The 21,326-nt window shown below is 42.5% G+C and overlaps 1 protein-coding gene across 3 annotated transcripts in view; it reads right to left on the bottom strand.

Annotated features, from left to right (window-relative positions):
• Positions 1–21,326, bottom strand: part of nfixb (nuclear factor I/Xb) — a 175,881-nt gene that overhangs the window by 139,853 nt on the left and 14,702 nt on the right. For 2 of the 3 annotated variants that reach the window (XM_063904332.1, XM_063904333.1), the window contains exons 1-2: positions 17,555–18,273; positions 3,526–3,609 (exon numbers count right to left, since the gene is read on the bottom strand). In XM_063904332.1, the coding sequence (XP_063760402.1) occupies positions 3,526–3,609; positions 17,555–17,557 (87 nt within the window). In that variant the 5' untranslated portion in view covers positions 17,558–18,273. Of the gene's footprint in view, positions 1–3,525; positions 3,610–17,554; positions 18,274–21,326 lie in introns of those variants that run through there. The other variant, XM_063904324.1, reaches the window with a different exon arrangement.

The following is a 21,326-nucleotide window of genomic DNA, read 5'->3' as shown; positions in this document are numbered from 1 at the left end:
GAGAGTGGTTAGAAGTTGGAATAAAGTTAATGGCGGATGATTTACACTTTGAGCTTTAAAACAGTCACACGAGGACAAAAGTTGCACAACACTTCAGGGATATGTTTTGCCTCAGCTCTCCTCTTCACCACGAACGTAAAAGGTTAAAGCGAGCGGTTACACAGGGCTCAAACCCCCCCTCTATTACGCAGTCACCTTGCATGCAACACACACACACACACACACACACACACACACACACACACACCACACTGCCTCCTTAAACGAGCCGCACATTCAGCGGTGTGTGTGAGTAAATCTCTCATTAAGCAACACATGGTGGAGGCATATGCTCCGGTTGCTGGGTCTTTTTCACACGCTCAGAATATACATATTTACCACCGGAGCTGCAGTACAGCGGCATTAAAAACACTAACAAACAATCAGAGACGCTGATGAGTCCTTTATTACTGGGTTCAGGAAAGATTTAGGGCTGCAAATCAAGACGTTTGAGGCTGACAGTGGAACTGAATTTGCCTCATATGAACCAGCGGTGGAAGAAGATCCTTAAGTAAAAGCAGAAATACTATCGGCTTAAAATACCAGCAAAGGTTTTGCAGGTTTCTTAGCTGCACTGCTTTTGCTCCCAGTGTCTTTTAGTATTGATTATGAAATGATTTTACTGGTTTATAAAGCTCTTAATGGTTTGGCACCCACGTACCCTAAAGTCCCCCAACACAAGCCGGGTGAAGCGTCTCTATTTTAACAGTGGAACACCAGGAAATATCAGAGAGGCCGACTCACAGTTTTAAACGACAGAGACACATCTTTTTTAAATGATTCGTTCCTTCAAATATTTTATACTGTTTTATTTATTTTATAAGTTTTGACTTTTTTCCCTTTTATGTTGGTGTTATAATTATTTGACTTTTATTAATTAGGACTTTTCTATTATTTATGTATTATTTGGCCTTTTATTTTATGTATGTTATTTATTTAATAGTTGTTGTTTTTTTTAAAAATCCTATTTATTGATTTCGTCTTCCTTTGTTTTAACGTGAGGGACACATTCAGGCACGTTGAGCTGCACCTGATGCATGAAAAGTGCTTTACAAATAGTTCATTGTTATTAAGTAGAAGTACAGTAAATTACACATAAGCAGATGTAATGTCAATTGTATTGTATTGAAAATACTTGTTATATCATATTAATGTGGAGCCAATTTAAGTGAGTTAGAATAAATATTGGGTGGATCAGCAGTACAGCTCTGCAGCATATCAAGTGTTTTTATTTGTGAAAAGCAGCTGAAAAACAAAACCATGTGGAAGAATATCCTTTAATAAAGTAAAAGTTGAAATATTATGGCCGTATAAAACTCCAATACAAGTACTTCAATTATCATTAGTAAGAAAACAGCTTTTCCAGCCCATTGGTTGTCCGTTATCAGTTGTTATCACTACCATTATAACGCTAGAATGGAACGGTGGCTGCTCTTTTAGACACTTGTTAGTAAACCCCGTTTTTAAATCCACCTGTGGGTTATTTACTGACGTATTTTATGTTGTAGAACAAAAATGTCTTCAGCTTGTGTTAACCACAGATCTTATTTCAGGGTCACAGCCAAAAACACATTCAGAGAACCATTGACTTCCAGATGACAGGAAGAGCTCAAACACTGACTCCTTTGAGTGTCTAGGACTCATTCCTGCACCTCTCTGGATCTTTAAATACCCCTTTTGTCTGAGAGGGATACATCCTCACACAGAAACAAAGGAAGGAGGCGCGGTGCAGTTTATACACAAAGCTGCAGGAGCTCCGGGACTGAAGGTGGAGGTGCACGTCCTCCCGTGGATGCTCGTGAACTCGATGCCCCCGTAAACCAATCCATCTCCAGCGAGACGCTCCTCCCCGCTCTCTAAAAAAAATGCTCCCTTTCTACCAGACGCTCTCCTCAATTACAGCCATAATGGTTCATTTCTGCACCCCGAGACACTCGATCCACCGAGGCAACCCAGATTCTGTGTGAGACTTGGCGAGAGTCTTAACTTCGGGAAACAAAGAGAGTCGAACAAAAACAAAACTGGCTCCAACCTAAAAACCCCCGGGTTCAATCCCCGACACACCAAGCTGGAAGAAGCACTCCTTTACTCACTACTATGACCTTAAAGTACTCTGTTAAATCCTAAATGGAAAATGTCATTTCAGTAAAAATACAGAAGGAGCATTGTCAAGAAAATGTCCCTCAAGTTTCAAAAGTTAAACTCAGATCCTTTAATTCAGTAAAAGTAGGAATACTAAGGTCTGAAAATACTCTGGAACAAGAAGCCTACAAGTTGAAATGTGACTCTTGTAGGAGTACAGGATTATCAGCTAAATGTACTTCAAGTATCAGAAGGAAAAGTACCCAGTATGCACCCGAACCATAACCCTGTTTCCAGTATTCTATAACATTATTATTATTCACATTTTATCTTTGAAATGTTATAAAGACGTTTGAGTTGCTGTTTAAATACTAAATTGGATTAGCAGTACTTTGTGTCTCCGAAGCATCGGCTAAATTAGAAATGTAAAAGTACTTCAGTGTTGCGTCATGATATCGTGTAAGTATACCCCGTGTTTTTATATGCAGAGACTTTTTTAGACTGGCTTTTAAAGAGTTATTAAAGCGGTGTTCTAGTTTTACTGTTGCTGTGAGCTCGATTTTAGTTAGACTTAAAAATATATATTTCTTTACTTTATAATTATGAATATTATATTTATATATATATTTGTATTATTACAATTCTTTCTATTATTTTTATTTAGGTATATTATAATTTATTGTTTTATAATTATTCATGACATTATTACATATATTTTGTTTTAATACTTCTATTATTTTTACTATAATATTTACTATAATTATGTTATTTTAATTTGTATTATTATTTATATATATATCGATATTTACTATTTTTTTTGTTTTTAATTATATATTTTGCATTATTATACTTTTTATACATTTATATAAATATGAACTATTTTAAGTATTATTAATTTGTAAGTAAATATGAGTATTATGTAAAACATGGAAATACTAAAGCAAAGTTTGTCAAATGAGTAATTTTGTACTGAATTAAATGTACTTTATTTAATCCTTTATTCTCCACTGTTCTTAATCACCGTGTTTTCTTCACTTTCTCTCTTTCTTAAACTCCCAGTTTGGGGTTTTCTTTTAACATAGGCGTGCTCCACATTAGCGTCATCATTTCTCCCATGAGGCAGGGGGTGGGGGGGTGAATTGTAAAGCCCCCAGGTTTTTTTCTTGAATGTGCGTGTGGAAATAATGATTGTAATGGTTTGCAGCTGAGTGGAGGGAGCTGTGAATGACATTATGATTGTGGTGCAATTACCGAGAGCATGAAAACAGCCCGTCAGTCTCAGTAATGAGGAATGACTCCAATAACACATTTAACACAACACGAAAAAAAAGAAAAACAACCGTAATAATAATACACAGAAATAATGGGGATAACAAGCGGAGGAAAATAATAATAAATGCATACCCGGTACGAGTCTGACACTACAAAGCATTCAGGCATCCCCGGACCTCTGGAGGGTTCTTCGTTCAACAGAAAGGTTTCGGTCGCCTGAAATGAAACAAAACAATTGTCACATTCAGTATTTAACCCTGTGTTTATGTTCAGGACATTTAGAAACGGCCTCTTTATCCTGCTTTTATTGACAATTCTCAAGTCCCACCTCAGGAAAACTGCTCACTAAACATCAGTCTGGGGCTCACATGATATTTTCATTGGAGCTAAATGAGGATTATTTTCTGGATTACTGCGAAACCTTTTTGCACTCCTCAAATGTTTTTATTTTCAGTGTACAGTCGAAAAAGATAACCAGAATAATGGACCTGTAAGAAGCCGGAATCAGAGAATTCAGACCTTTGTTTCTGCTTCGAAATGATTGAAACTGATTAAATATCAAAGCCCAAGATGATGTCCTCAGATGTCCTGATATTCAGTTAGCGGTCAGAAAGGAGTGAAGAAACCAGAGAAAACTAATCTGATTTAAGAAGTTGGAATAATGTTTTTGTGTTCTAGGGTGATTATTTTATGGATGATTATTCTGGTCTGTCAAATGTCAGAAGATTGGGATAAATGTCCCTCAGTGTCTCCCAACGCCCAAATGACACCCTGGATGTTTTTATTTCCCCAGAAAGACATTCAGCTCCCTCTCAGGGAACAGTAAAACAAATCAGATCTGAGAGTTTTCTCCTTCAAAACGACTCAAACCAATTAATTCACCTTCAAAATAATCCTTACATTCTACACACACACACACACACACACACACACACACACACACACACACACTTCTTGAATGGGGGAGTGTTTAGCTCCAACACAAAGGCATTTCCTGTCCCTGCTGTTTCACCTGCATGGTCACTTTTCTGTCAGCGCACACTGAATCAGCACCAATTATTCTCACACACACACACACACACACACACACACACACACACACACACACACACACACACACACACACACACACACACACACACACACACACACACACACACACACACACACACACACACACACACACACACACACACACACACACACACACACACACAAAGATGAAGATATGTGTGTATAAAAACTCAAGTCCTGCATTTGAAATATTACTCTAATTCCATGAGGGATTGTTATAGTTACTCGTGTATCATAAAAAAAGTGCCATTCTGAGGAACTTTTTTCCACTTTAAAGCACATATTTATGGTAACAGGTGCAAACGCGCTACAAACTCTTCCCTCAGGAGAATCGTGCTGCAGCTTCAGAGAGGATGCAGATACAGAAACACAAATCAGAACTCCTGCAGAAACATCTGCAGCAGCTCTTCAACACATGCAGCATCTAGAGGACATTCAGCAGAGGAAACATGAGCAGTTTACTAAAAGCTGCAGAAACCAAACACAACAGAGACCAGGGGACACTAAAGACAGACGCACACAGCTGGAGACCAGGGGACACTAAAGAGAGACGCACACAGCTGGAGACCAGGGGACACTAAAGAGAGACGCACACAGCTGGAGACCAGGGGACACTAAAGACAGACGCACACAGCTGGAGACCAGGGGACACTAAAGACAGACGCACACAGCTGGAGACCAGGGGACACTAAAGAGAGACGCACACAGCTGGAGACCAGGGGACACTAAAGAGAGACGCACACAGCTGGAGACCAGGGGACACTAAAGAGAGACGCACACAGCTGGAGACCAGGGGACACTAAAGAGAGACGCACACAGCTGGAGACCAGGGGACACTAAAGAGAGACGCACACAGCTGGAGACCAGGGGACACTAAAGACAGACGCACACAGCAGGAGACCAGGGGACACTAAAGAGAGACGCACACAGCTGGAGACCAGGGGACACTAAAGAGAGACGCACACAGCTGGAGACCAGGGGACAGTAAAGAGAGACGCACACAGCTGGAGACCAGGGGACACTAAAGAGAGACGCACACAGCTGGAGACCAGGGGACACTAAAGAGAGACGCACACAGCTGGAGACCAGGGGACACTAAAGAGAGACGCACACAGCTGGAGACCAGGGGACAGTAAAGAGAGACGCACACAGCTGGAGACCAGGGGACAGTAAAGACAGACGCACACAGCTGGAGACCAGGGGACACTAAAGAGAGACGCACACAGCCGGAGACCAGGGGACACTAAAGAGAGACGCACACAGCTGGAGACCAGGGGACACTAAAGACAGACGCACACAGCTGGAGACCAGGGGACAGTAAAGACAGACGCACACAGCTGGAGACCAGGGGACACTAAAGAGAGACCCACACAGCTGGAGACCAGGGGACAGTAAAAAGAGACGCACACAGCTGGAGACCAGGGGACACTAAAGAGAGACGCACACAGCTGCAGAGCAGGGGACACTAAACAGAGACGCACACAGCTGGAGATCAGGGGACACTAAATAGAGCATAGGCGCCGATACCGTGGGTGCTTCGGGGCCCGAGCACCCACGGAGATTGCCGAGCACCCACGGAGATTTAACCGCACACACGGAGATTGTCGAGGGTCGGGCTTTAGACTTTTTAGAGCACCCACCGGCAGAAACATAAATCGGCGCCTATGAAATAGAGACGCACACAGCTGGGACTGGAGCTGGGTGACGTTCAGGATCATAAAGCTGGACAACAAGTTCCAAGTGTCGCAGTAAATGGAGTAAGAAGTACAATATTGTGAAATGTAGTAAAGTACCTCAAATCTCTACTCTGGATTGGGTGGACGTCTTTTTTTTGTCCAAAATAGTACAGATTGGTTTTGTCTGTTCTGGATTTAAGCTAAACCTGTTAGACGAGGCGCTATAACTGGTGAGGTTATTAATAAATAGCTCTATTTCTGTGAGTTAAAGTTAAGGATTAGCAGCTTTAAATTGAGTTTCTGCTCAGAGAGGAAGAAATAATCCCATTTTCCAGACGTTTCCCGCCTCTCACCGTCCCTCAAAGCAAACACAGAGCAGGAACAAACAGCGCTCGCAGCCAGAAACAAAATGTAAAGTTACACTATTACAACTGGCATGTGAGGTAAACAGTCTTTCAGGGAATTCAAACAGACCTTTAAGCATTTACATATGCACAGAAACGGGTGACACAGGGGTGAAACACACACATGCATAAACACGCGGCGCTATAATAAGTCCCAGACCGCGGCTGCAGAGGAAAGCTATTCATATCCTGCAGAATGAGAGGTTAGTCCTCCCCTTCTTACTGTAACACAGGAAGTGTGTGTGTGTTCGGTCCATCGTTGATTAACGTCAAATTGACTTTGTCTCTCTGCAGCCATACGTTGAGCGAAGGAAACGTGACGCGGTTAAAAGCAGTACTTATACACTGCAGGGCTGTGTCTAAATCGGGTAAGTGCGATGATATTCCATAAATGTATGTCATCAAATCTCAGTCATAGTCAGAATAATTCATATTTTTGATTTAGGGGACAGGACGTCTTTAAAACAGACTCACTCTGTCAGTTGTCCAGCTTTATGATCGCCCCCCAAAATAACACAACCCCACTTTCTGGTTTCTCTTCTTGTCTCCAACATCAGATTTATTTTCTGTGATAACATTTTTTGAAGCAAACTGTTTTTTGGACAACTTTTTGAGCATAAAAGCCCAAAACATTCTTAAATTGTGGCAATGAGTTGAAATCATTTGGCTTCAAACTTGTTAGAATGATGTTTAGGCTTTATTTAAAACCTCAGACAAGTTGTAGAGTTGATGGAAATTGAGGAAGTGCTCTAAGGTTCAGGTGTACGTCAGTATGTAGAGTCTCTACTGGGACATGTCTCCGAGCTTGAATGTTCAGAAAGCTCTTTATTCATTATGGTTTCAGACTGAATCCCAGTTTTAAATCATTTTAGGTGACCTTCAGAGAGAGAGGCAAATTGCTCGTCCCTCTCTGTGCCGCTCTGTGATTATGAACAGAGGAAAACATATCGTGTAGTTTAACGGAGAACAGAGAGTCTGACAGGAGCAGCGTTTAGTGGGACAAATGGTTTTCCTCCCGCGTCCCAGCACAGATGAACAATGACAGGCCCAGGGGAGGACGTCATGACCAGGGTTATAAAGGTTTCTGTGCATGTTAACGGTCTGAAGAGGCTAAAACAGAGGACTCTTTAAAGTAGAGACACTACATACTGATATACACCTGAACATCAGCAGGAGAGGACTCTTTAAAGTAGAGACTCTACATACTGACATACACCTGAACATCAGCAGGAGAGGACTCTTTAAAGTAGAGACGCTACATACTGATATACACCTGAACATCAGCAGGAGAGGACTCTTTAAAGTAGAGACGCTACAAACTGATATACACCTGAACATCAGCAGGAGAGGACTCTTTAAAGTAGAGACGCTACATACTGATATACACCTGAACATCAGCAGGAGAGGACTCTTTAAAGTAGAGACCCTACATACTGATATACACCTGAACATCAGCAGGAGAGGACTCTTTAAAGTAGAGACACTACATACTGATATACACCTGAACATCAGCAGGAGAGGACTCTTTAAAGTAGAGACGCTACATACTGATATACACCTGAACATCAGCAGGAGAGGACTCTTTAAAGTAGAGACGCTACATACTGATATACACCTGAACATCAGCAGGAGAGGACTCTTTAAAGTAGAGACACTACATACTGATATACACCTGAACATCAGCAGGAGAGGACTCTTTAAAGTAGAGACACTACATACTGATATACACCTGAACATCAGCAGGAGAGGACTCTTTAAAGTAGAGACACTACATACTGATATACACCTGAACATCAGCAGGAGAGGACTCTTTAAAGTAGAGACACTACATACTGATATACACCTGAACATCAGCAGGAGAGGACTCTTTAAAGTAGAGACACTACATACTGATATACACCTGAACATCAGCAGGAGAGGACTCTTTAAAGCAGAGACTCTACATACTGATATACACCTGAACATCAGCAGGAGAGGACTCTTTAAAGTAGAGACACTACATACTGATATACACCTGAACATCAGCAGGAGAGGACTCTTTAAAGCAGAGACTCTACATACTGATATACACCTGAACATCAGCAGGAGAGGACTCTTTAAAGTAGAGACGCTACATACTGATATACACCTGAACATCAGCAGGAGAGGACTCTTTAAAGTAGAGACGCTACATACTGATATACACCTGAACATCAGCAGGAGAGGACTCTTTAAAGTAGAGACACTACATACTGATATACACCTGAACATCAGCAGGAGAGGACTCTTTAAAGTAGAGACACTACATACTGATATACACCTGAACGCCACACGAGGTTGAGGGATAACATCTTGGGCGTTTTTAAGAATAAATCCTGTATTTTTCTATCGCTGGTTGATGTAGCTCCCCGCAGCCCGGCCCCTTTCCCCCTCTCCATCAGTTTTTATGGAGCATGGTATCAATTATATATACGTGTTTTTCTATATATATATATATGCAGCATATGCCCAATCCATATGGCCGGCCTGCAGCTACAGTTCAGCCTCCAAAGTGTAATTAACACTTAAAAAGCTGCAGAAACCATTTGATGTCCAGGGGTGACCGAGGCGAGAGCGTAACACAAACCCAGATCAGATTTTATCAACGCGAGCGCGAACGTGCCTTTATAGCTGCAGACAAAGTGGAGAAGAGGATAAAATAATTCAGAGCCAAGGCCAAGAAACACATGATGTGTGTGATATGTTTCAGAGAGGTTGTTAAAAGATGTGGGGTGTTCGCCTTGGTGCGTTTTTCTCACTAATGTGCGGAGAAGATCTAAAATAGACCAATTCATTAGCTCAAAAATGTGTACGTTCCAAAAGTAAAGGGGTTAGATCAACATTTTTATTAGCCAAGCTAGGCTAAAGTCAATCTACCGTGGTGTCCCTGAGCAAGGCACCGTTCCCTACACTGCTCCCCAGGTGCCGTACATTTGGCAGCCCACTGCTCCAAACACTAGGATGGGTCACAAGCAGAAACGTTCCCCTCTGTGGGACCAGTCAGGGTTCCTTCTTCTTCCTCTGATCTATTAGCTAGTAAGCAACAGCCGCTTGTCCCCTGGTCTCCAGCTGTGTGCGTCTCTCTTTACTGTCCCCTGGTCTCCAGCTGTGTGCGTCTCTCTTCAGTGTCCCCTGGTCTCCAACTGTGTGCGTCTCTTTTCTCTTAAGTGTCCCCTGGTCTCCAGCTGTGTGCGTCTCTCTTTAGTGTCCCCTGGTCTCCAGCTGTGTGCGTCTCTCTTTAGTGTCCCCTGGTCTCCAGTTGTGTGCGTCGCTCTTAAGTGTCCCCTGGTCTCCAGCTGTGTGCGTCTCTCTTTAGTGTCCCCTGGTCTCCAGCTGTGTGCGTTTCTCTTTAGTGTCCCCTGGTCTCCAGCTGTGTGCATCTCTCTTTAGTGTCCCCTGGTCTCCAGCTGTGTGCGTCTCTCTTTGGTGTCCCCTGGTCTCCAGCTGTGTGCGTTTCTCTTTAGTGTCCCCTGGTCTCCAGCTGTGTGCGTCTGTCTTTAGTGTCCCCTGGTCTCCAGCTGTGTGCATCTCTCTTTAGTGTCCCCTGGTCTCCAGCTGTGTGCATCTCTCTTTAGTGTCCCCTGGTCTCCAGCTGTGTGCATCTCTCTTTAGTGTCCCCTGGTCTCCAGCTGTGTGCGTCTCTCTTTGGTGTCCCCTGGTCTCCAGCTGTGTGCGTTTCTCTTTAGTGTCCCCTGGTCTCCAGCTGTGTGCGTCTGTCTTTAGTGTCCCCTGGTCTCCAGCTGTGTGCATCTCTCTTTAGTGTCCCCTGGTCTCCAGCTGTGTGCGTCTCTCTTTAGTCTCCCCTGGTCTCCAGCTGTGTGCGTCTCTCTTTAGTGTCCCCTGGTCTCCACCTGTGTGCGTCTCTCTTTAGTGTCCCCTGGTCTCCACCTGTGTGCGTCTCTCTTTAGTGTCCCCTGGTCTCCAGCTGTTTGTGTCTCTCTTTATTGTCCCCTGGTCTCCAGCTGTGTGCGTCTCTCTTTACTGTCCCCTGGTCTCCAGCTGTGTGCGTCTCTCTTTAGTGTCCCCTGGTCTCCAGCTGTGGGCGTCTCTCTTTAGTGTCCCCTGGTCTCCAGCTGTGTGCGTCTCTCTTTACTGTCCCCTGGTCTCCAGCTGTGTGCGTCTCTCTTTAGTGTCCCCTGGTCTCCAGCTGTGTGCGTCTCTCTTTAGTGTCCCCTGGTCTCCAGCTGTGTGCGTTTCTCTTTAGTGTCCCCTGGTCTCCAGCTGTGTGCGTCTGTCTTTAGTGTCCCCTGGTCTCCAGCTGTGTGCATCTCTCTTTAGTGTCCCCTGGTCTCCAGCTGTGTGCGTCTCTCTTTATTGTCCCCTGGTCTCCAGCTGTGTGCGTCTCTCTTTACTGTCCCCTGGTCTCAGCTGTGTGCGTCTCTCTTTAGTGTCCCCTGGTCTCCAGCTGTGGGCGTCTCTCTTTAGTGTCCCCTGGTCTCCAGCTGTGTGCGTCTCTCTTTACTGTCCCCTGGTCTCCAGCTGTGTGCGTCTCTCTTTAGTGTCCCCTGGTCTCCAGCTGTGTGCGTCTCTCTTTAGTGTCCCCTGGTCTCCAGCTGTGTGCGTCTCTCTTTAGTGTCCCCTGGTCTCCAGCTGTGTGCGTCACTCTTTACTGTCCCTGGTCTCCAGCTGTGTGCATCTCTCTTTAGTGTCCGCTGGTCTCCAGCTGTGTGCGTCACTCTTTACTGTCCCCTGGTCTCCAGCTGTGTGCGTCTCTCTTTAGTGTTCCCCTGGTCTCAGCTGTGTGCGTCTCTCTTTAGTGTCCCTGGTCGTTTGGTTTCTGCAGCTTTCAGGAAACGCTGCTCATGTTGTGATTTTATATTTGCATCGTTTCTGAAGCTGCAGCGCTTTTCTCCTAATGGAAGTGTTTCGGGATGGAGTAACCACGGTGAAGGTAATGTGTGATCTGTGATATTGGGCCATATGAATAAGATTTGACAGTTGATTGACCCTGCGAGCTGAACTCTATCTACAGCATCACACTGTTTCTCTTCTTCTGCAGAAACACAACCGGCATCCTCCCCGGTCCCGCCTCACTCAGCCTTAATTGTATCCTCATTCTTCACCTGCTAACGAGCTAACAAACCTGTGCAGATGTGGCATTACATCAAAGCGCTGGAAAGGGATGGGAGGGGGAACTTGTTTGTAGAAAAAATGTGTGGGGGAATATGAAAGGGTGGGGGGGGGGGGGGGGGATTTACGTTGTGTGAGTCCAAGCCAGCGCCACCTCAGGGAGAAACGCTGGAAAAATGTGATATTTTACACCTGCATCTCAGGAGGTGAGGAACGAGACAGGGAGCAGGGGAGGCGGTAATTAGAGTGTGTGTGTGTGTGTGTGTGTGTGTGTGTGTGTGTGTGTGTGTGTGTGTGTGTGTGTGTGTGTGTGTGTGTGTGTTAAAGGATTTTTAGTATGTTTCTAGGGCTTGCCACTGGTTCCTTTTTCAGCTTTCGATTTGGCACGATGCATTCGATGCCAGATTATTAAAAATGTTGAACCTGGTTACAAACGCAGGGAGAAGAGAAAAAAAGTGTTGAAAATTTAAACAAATATGCTAATATTGTTACCGTGATAAATAGCTGGCACGCTCTGTTTAATGAATAATGCTATTGGCTCTAATTCCTCATTAAGGCCCTAAAGAGGAGGGGAAATACACGTATTGTTGTTGTGTGTTTTTCCGCTTTTTTTTTGCAAATTAAACTCGGAAGGCACAGATACCGACACCTTCCCAAATTAAGTAGATTCAAATTAGTCGGATACACAGCTGGGGTGCAGTCTGGGGTGTCTTGTGAAACCAATTAATGTGAGGGGTAAGTCCTGATAAAGTAATTGAGGCAGAAATAAGATAGAAGAGTGATCAGACTGCACAAAAAACAGAGCCATCTCAAAGTTTGATGGTTGCAGTAAAGAGTACTTTAAAGAGTCCCCTCCTGCTGATGTTCAGGTGTATATCAGTATGTAGAGTCTCTACTTTAAAGAGTCCCCTCCTGCTGATGTTCAGGTGTATATCAGTATGTAGAGTCTCTACTTTAAAGAGTCCTCTCCTGCTGATGTTCAGGTGTATATCAGGATGTAGTGTCTCTACTTTAAAGAGTCCTCTCCTGCTGATGTTCAGGTGTATATCAGTATGTAGTGTCTCTACTTTAAAGAGTCCTCTCCTGCTGATGTTCAGGTGTATATCAGTATGTAGCGTCTCTACTTTAAAGAGTCCTCTCCTGCTGATGTTCAGTTGTATATCAGTATGTAGTGTCTCTACTTTAAAGAGTCCTCTCCTGCTGATGTTCAGGTGTATATCAGTATGTAGAGTCTCTACTTCTACTTTAAAGAGTCCTCTCCTGCTGATGTTCAGGTGTATATCAGTATGTAGAGTCTCTACTTTAAAGAGTCCTCTCCTGCTGATGTTCAGGTGTATATCAGTATGTAGTGTCTCTGGGAAAGCCCTAACTCTGCAGGGCTCCTCATCAGCACAAAGCCTCTCCATTAACAGGTTCATCACAGTGCTCTGTTCAAAACTACCATTCATCTTTTCAAAAGCAAACCCTCCATTAGAAGAGGTTTCACTCAGAACAGCTGTGTTGCTGTGAGAGGCTTTTTAATCACTAAAATATGTTTCTACAAACAAGTCAAGGTGACCATGAGAGGGCTGTCGTAGAAAAGCAAACAAGGAGTCATATTAACAGCTAATACACTTGTATGTTTCTGTTGTTCTGTTCCTTGTAAAATGAAGATTTGTCCCACTATAGAGTGTTTTTGGGATGATATACTTTGACCAATATTTTTCCATACGGTTTTGGATTACTGCAGAAAATAATCTCAAAGTTTATGATAACTCATTTGAAGTGAAAAGCTAATGTTGGGCTATAAAGGAACTACAGCACGGTCACATGACTTCAAGTCTCCACCGCTAAGCTAAATGAGGCTAATGTTGGGCTATAAAGGAACTACAGCACGATCACATGACTTCACGTCTCCACCGCTAAGCTAAAGGAAGCTAATGTTGGGCTATAAAGGAACTACAGCACGGTCACATGACTTCACGTCACCACCGCTAAGCTAAAGGAGGCTAATGTTGGGCTATAAAGGAACTACAGCACGGTCACATGACTTCACGTCACCACCGCTAAGCTAAAGGCGGCTAATGTTGGGCTATAAAGGAACTACAGCACGGTCACATGACTTCACGTCACCACCGCTAAGCTAAAGGAGGCTAATGTTGGGCTGTAAAGGAACTACAGCACGGTCACATGACTTCACGTATCCACCGCTAAGCTAAAGGCGGCTAATGTTGGGCTATAAAGGAACTACAGCACGGTCACATGACTTCACGTCACCACCGCTAAGCTAAAGGAGGCTAATGTTGGGCTGTAAAGGAACTACAGCACGGTCACATGACTTCACGTCACCACCGCTAAGCTAAAGGAGGCTAATGTTGGGCTATAAAGGAACTACAGCACGGTCACATGACTTCACGTCTCCACCGCTAAGCTAAAGGTTGCTAATGTTGGGCTGTAAAGGAACTACAGCACGGTCACATGACTTCACGTCTCCACCGCTAAGCTAAAGGTGGCTAATGTTGGGCTATAAAGGAACTACAGCACGGTCACATGACTTCACGTCACCACCGCTAAGCTAAAGGAGGCTAATGTTGGGCTATAAAGGAACTACAGCACGGTCACATGACTTCATGTCACCACCGCTAAGCTAAAGGTGGCTAATGTTGGGAGTGATGACGTATAGTCGTCTCGTTTAGACCCTCAGCAGTCCGGTATTTACTGACGTATTTTATGTCGAAGAAGAAAATGTTAAAATCTCTTCCGCTTGTTAACCTCAGACCCTATTTAAGGATAACAACCAAAAACACATTCAGAAAAAGCATTCAGTAAATACGTCTGTTTTCAGTCTAAACGGACACGTTTCCTTGTGACTCCTTTAGCGCAACATGACCGTCACAGCAAAGAATGCATCACATATGTCCTGGACTGATTCTCCTCTAAACCTGACAGAGCCGTCTGAGCTCGGTAATATTTACGCTGCTCAAACGTACGGCAGAGTTTCCATCTTCAAACCGGGGCGCACACACCAAACCATCCCGGCCCGCTCCGAGCCTTATTTATTTTTCCAGAGGAACGGCAAGGCCAGGACAAACATCATGACTTAAAATTCTGTATACAGCGAGAGGGTGACATCACTGGCAGCAGCAGCCAAGACTGGAAAACCACACACACACACACACACACACACACACACACACACACACACAGTGCGGGATACAATTACCCAAACTATTTACACAGCATTGAATGATTATTTGTTTCTCCTGTTCTGTACATCACACATCTGCCGACCATGAGAGGCTTTTAATGTACGGTATTATATTTAAAACATGATGACTATTACTTATTAAAGAGGCCCTGCTCTGTTTGCCCTCCCCTGTGGTGTGTTGTGCATGTAAACGGTCTGCAAGGGCTTCAATCCCTGTGTTGAGGCGAAGTTGTTTAACCTCACCAATGTGGTAAAAAAAAAAGAGGAGGAGGACAGGACTCCCAAAATGCTTGGAAATTAGATTTTGATTGCTGTGTTTTTTGTCACATACAAAATAGCTAAAAGGTAATTGTGGTATAGGTCAGGATAAACCCAATTATGTTTGCGTTAAATACAAGATGAAATATATTTCAGGATGTATGATGTGACCTCAACCTGTGAATTTAAACAAAAACGGTCTTTATTTTTAGTTCAATTGGATTTGTAAGGACTTGAATTGCCTCGTTTGGGAAATGATAAAAGATTCAAAGGTGTTTTTTGTTATATGCACAATAACCACAGTGTAATATTGGCAATGCAAACCTGAAATCTCCTCCAAAAAAAAGCTAAATACAATAAGAATAATGCAAGAGAAAAAGCTGCAAGTGAGTAAATGTGCAAATAAGTGCACAAATAGGTCAGTTATATGCATGTAAAATAAAATGACATTAAATAGAAATAGAATATAGAGATTATTAACAATGGAAGCAAACATCCACAGATCAGTTCATTCTCATGGAGTTTTTTTACAGGTAATATTTCAGGATTGTGGAGAGAATAATATATGAAGTGAGCATAATGTTTAACCTTATTTTAGGGATTTATAGTCTCCACATTTACGCACAGCAACGTCTCCAAATGTCCGGCCTTATTGTTTAACACTTAAAGTGTCCTGAACGAGGCAGAGCAGGTGCAGAAACACAACAAGTATTCTCTATAAATATTAAAAGTATATCATATTGGAAACTGTTGCCTCATTCATTTTAAATTATAAAGTAAACATATTTGGAGTGCTCTCATATTATCATTGATCAAGTTTAATAAAAAAGTGACTTCTATTTAAGAAATCAATGAGTTGCTGTAGCTTACGGTGGCCGACAGGTGCAAAAACTAATCGCTTTATTTGCAGGGTTTGTTCATGCAGGGCTTTTAGTAAACACTCTGCATGTGTTGTCCGGTTGCTGAAGATGTTGTTTATTTATCTGCACGTGTTTTGGCACATTTGTGTTTTATATTTTGAAAGTGGAAAGGTTTTGGGGCCTTTTCAATGTGTTTGCACCCGTCGTCCACCGTAGGAAACCTATTTGCATGCACATAGAAAGATATAGTGACTTAGAAATATGCTTCTATACATGTATTTTTACGATGGTCTGCAGAGAGTTTATTTGTGTGTCATAGCTGGAGATGTATCCGCGTGGGAAGCTACTGGAAACACTGCCTGTGATTGACAGATGCCTCCAGTGCATTCTGACTAACATGCAACTGAGATATTTGGCACAATTTCCCAATATTAGCTTTCCTTTAAGAGATAAAAAAAAAGAGGTGAGTGTGAGCTATAAGTAGGAGAATAACAAGCTGATATAATCCCAGGCGAGTCCTGTCCTGAATTCTGTATCATTTTTACTGATGAGCTTCTTGGGCAGCTGCCATGTCAGTGAGGATGCTTGTAAACAAATAATTATTCATACTAATAAGCCTCCATATTCATGTGCAAATAAGATCCCTCTCCTGGTATCTGAGCAGCTTCAAGGTTGTATGTGGGAGGTTCCCCTAACTCCTGCCTGACTTGACTCATTTGGTGCCAGAAAAAGGATCCATGGAAGGGTCAAGGATGTGAGAGCTTCACATCATAACTCCGAATATAAAACACACTCCTTATTAGTCATATGGAGAAAGCTACAAGCACTGCATTCAAATGTTTTCACAAGCTCACAGGGAATACATTTGCCAATTTAAACAAATATGCTGTGAGGGGCAGATGAGGATAAAATGAAAAAGTGCTCGGCCAATTCAAATAATGAGGAAACCACAAATACAATATTATATGTTGAATAAAAGAAAGTTGAGCAGACTCCCAAATAAAAAGCCTCTTTTGCTTTGTAATGTCACACATAAATCACCTGCGTAATGAAGGAAGGCTCTGAACCGCTGTGCGTAATTACGCGTAAATCCAATAATTGAAAGTTGGCACCAAAATAAGTTCCATCCTCTCAAGGCCAAGTTTCCAGACTCTGTAAAACGTTATGCCTTTATAGTTGGGACTCTGGGTGCCATGTCACCTTCACAATAAAAGCCTCTGCTCGCACTAAATGATACTTGATAACGCGTATCTCTTTGATTACTATAAATAGTTCCCGGGCAGGCCCACAACAGAGACCAATAGAAAGAGGGGAGTGTGTGCTCCACGTGGATAAAGGGCAGCGAGGGCTGGATACTGATTTGGCCAGAAACACATTTTAGCAACACGTGTTGGAATAAAAATAAGGAGTATTATGTTCTCCTGCAGGCAGCAGCGTTTTAAAAATAGACCTGATTCAGCAACATGTCCTAATTTAAACATCTGACAGGAAACCGGAGGCAGGTGGGGGGACTTCAGGAGCAACAAATAAACTGTAATTCTGTGTGTCATTAAATCACAAAGCGAAGCTGCACCCAGAATAAAAGAGCGTGTTATTAGTTCACACAGCACGTACCATTGTGGTGAAGGGAAATGTGCCAAACTCTCTCAAAGACCCATTTTCCGCTCTCAAAAGTTCAGCTTCCAAAAAAAAAAAAAAGTGGGAGAGAGAAAGTTCTCTTGTCGTTTCTTCTTCTTCTTCTTCCTCTTCTTGTTCTCCTGCTGCTGCTTGGCCTTATTATACCGGAAGCAAAACAGCCCTAATGGAGCCCGGTGTGCATTTTATTTTCTGGTTTCTAACCGTCTCCTTTCAGCCACACCACGACAGCGCGGTTTAATCCAATGCAAGGTGCTTTAGAACTCGGGATATCTCCATGAAAAGCCTCCCTCTTCTCTCTCTTTCTCTCTCTCTCTCTCTCTCTCTGCAGTCTGTCCCGGTTCCGGTAATATCCCGCGCGCTCTGCACCACCGACACACTCACCGACTAAACCCGAGTGACAGATCCGGAGTTACGCGCTCTTCGGATCAGCTGTTGCTCCTGCGTGACGCTTCCTCTTTCCTTTCCGCTCCTGCTTCGGGTTTTCCTTCCTCCACCTGCTCCTTTACACGGGAAGTTACAGCGGAGAGATCCGGAGAAGAACCGCAGTGAGGGGGTCCGTCCCGCTGGTCCTCCAAGCCGGGCAGCAGCAGCGCAGGGCGGGCTGGTGAATTATTAAAACCCGGTGCAGGCTGCGGAGCTCCGTGAGTAAGCAGGGCGGCAGCTGGGGGTTTAGAGGAATTAAATCCGGGCTCAGAGTGAAGCAGGGACGCAGGGGATTAGCAGCTTCACCGGGGAAAGTGACGGGGCAGCGCGGGGCCGACGGAGGGGGGAGGGGGTGGGGGGGGAGAGGGGGAGGTATAGGGTAAACCCAAATATTTGTGCGTAAATAAAAGATGTCAAAGTTTATATTTCTGAAAGCACGCTGTATAATGTGACCTCCACCTAGGGAATTCACACAGAAAGTTTATTTATTCTTAATAAATTAGATGTTTAAGTTTGCCTTAATGGGGAAAGGGTTAAAGGTTTAGAGGTTCTGCAAAATAAAACCCCAATATTTCTGCGTTAAATACAAGATGTCAACGTTTATATTTCAGGATGTATAATGTGACCTCCACCAGAGAATTATTTTAAAATGGTCTTTATTTTTAGTTCAATTGGATTTTTAAGGACTTGAATTGCCTCGTTTGGGAAATGATAAAAGATTCAAAGGTGTTTTTTGTTATATGCACAATAACCACAGTGTAATATTGGCAATGCAAACCTGAAATCTCCTCCAAAAAAAAGCTAAATACAATAAGAATAATGCAAGAGAAAAAGCTGCAAGTGAGTAAATGTGCAAATAAGTGCACAAATAGGTCAGTTATATGCATGTAAAATAAAATGACATTAAATAGAAATAGAATATAGAGATTATTAACAATGGAAGCAAACATCCACAGATCAGTTCATTCTCATGGTGTTTTTTTACAGGTAATATTTCAGGATTATGGAGAGAATAATATATGAAGTTAGCATAATGTTTAACCTTATTTTAGGGATTTATAGTCTCCACATTTACGCACAGCAACGTCTCCAAATGTCCGGCCTTATTGTTTAACAACTTAAAGTGTCCTGAACGAGGCAGAGCAGGTGCAGAAACACAACAAGTATTCTCTATAAATATTAAATCTATCCCCGGATTTTTAAACGGATTAGATGTCCTGGTTTTTTGAATAAATTACCTCTCCCCCAAAAAAAGCGTGTTGACCTTTTATGGTAAACACAGCTTTGGACGGAAGTGCGCAGCTGCTGACGTCATGCAGTGAGACGTCAGAGTGGATTCAACCTGCTGCACATTTACACCTTTACTTATCCAAAAACAGGGGAGTAGAAAGCTGGTGGACCCACAGACACCTTCAGATAAATGCTGATGTAATGCTGAAGCACTTTTTCTCGGACAAAAATGTTAAAAAGCACCTTTGAGAAATAATTCGGAATAAAAACACATAGTAGTATTTTAAAATGTTGGATTAATTGAATGGAAACAGGGTCCAATTATATAACCTAATTTTTTTTTTTTTAATATAACCACACTTGCATTTATTGGTAAATTTGCATTTTTAGATTAAAATATTTGTCTAAAATGATCCTAAAGCAGGTATATTTGACCCTCATTTTGAGCAAAACCGTGTTTAAATAACGCCAGATTTAATGTAGTCTCCTAATTTAGCTCAATTTACATTTAATATTCGTCATTTTGTGTATGTAATTAAAAAGAAACACATACAATACGACTTTATAAGTTTTAACTCAATATCAAATCCACAAAATATAAATTATAGGGCAAAATATAATGAGTCCATGGCCTCAATTTGGTCAACATGGGTTAAAGGCTCTGTGAGAGTGGGGGATTCATGTATTCATATTATATTTACTGATATTTTTGAGTCTGAAAATAAATAATGAGACAAGAAAAAGGCCACAAAACATGAAGACTAATTTGTTCTAATTTGTGCAGCATGTTTGTGCAATTTTAAGGCCTGCATTCAGTCGTGAAACAGCAAATCAAGCCTTTTTAGATCTGTCCAATGAACTATTGAAGAGTGTGTGTGTGTGTGTGTGTGTGTGTGTGTGTGTGTGTGTGTGTGTGTGTGTGTGTGTGTGTGTGTGTGTGTGTGTGTGTGTGTGTGTGTGTGTGTGGCTTCCGCGGCCTACAGGAGAGGGAACGTCTCAAACTGTCTTTTTCTTTAACCATTGTTGGGGTTTGTATAGGATCATAAACTCGTGTTAAAATATGGCGAATTTAATTGACATTGAACTCATCAACAGCACGTCTTATTATTGTTGTTATTTATCTGAAGCAACCTGCGCACTCTAACTTCCGCTTTAATCACGAGGCCCGGTTCATTCTTAACATGATGCATAATTAATAAAAGCTGCATTAAAACATGTACACACACATGCATCTCATTTCTATGTTTGAAAAGTCCTGTCCAACATTTCGTTCGTTTGATTTCTGCCTTAATCTTTTATTTGACCTCCTTTCTCTTGGAAACGCGGCCTGTTTGGTCCCTGAACGCACCACCGCCTTGTTTAAAACGCTCGGAATTTTAATATCCGTTTATTTTAGAGGGGTAAAAATATTAAGCGTCTTATAGAACAACACATGTGTTCTTAACAGAGCAAACATCTTTGTTTTACGCACACCTCTGGGTCATTAATCCTTTAAATGATCCTACATTTGGAAATCCAAGCCTCTCCAAAACTTTATTACTCAGTTATTTTGCCTTTAAAAACACCGCGAAAACCTACATTTCTAAATATTCCAAAATAAAATTTCACATCGGGACTTTCTGTACCTTCATCATCGTGCATGCAAAACACACACACACAGACACACACACACACGTCCCTCCAACCTAGCAACACTCTGCCGGGGAATGCTGACCTTGGCACGGCCAGCGGACCCGGGCCGAGCCGCGCCTTTCTCCCGGTTCTCAGAGCATGTGACCTGCGCCAACTTCCACAAAAATGATATCTATATACACATCCATAAGAACAATATTAACATGAGACCTGTAGTTAAATTAAATGTTCATGATCATTTATTGGGGGATTTTCTATTACTAAAACAGTACTTCCCCCACTGGTGACACGCAGTTTTTAGGACAATGAAATAAAGAATATTATTTAAAATAACTATCCCTCCGTTATTAAGCACAATAAGAGAACTAAAGAGAGTTAAATAAAATAAAGAGAGCTGCAGAAAAGTGTTCTGCCACACAGAGGTGGAGAGTATTTTGATTTCAGACAAACATTGAGGTACTTA

This window comes from Eleginops maclovinus, chromosome 16 (assembly GCF_036324505.1).
Source record: "Eleginops maclovinus isolate JMC-PN-2008 ecotype Puerto Natales chromosome 16, JC_Emac_rtc_rv5, whole genome shotgun sequence".
In the NCBI taxonomy this organism is placed as follows: Eukaryota; Metazoa; Chordata; class Actinopteri; order Perciformes; family Eleginopidae; genus Eleginops; species Eleginops maclovinus.
This window is presented reverse-complemented; position numbering and strand designations above follow the sequence as displayed.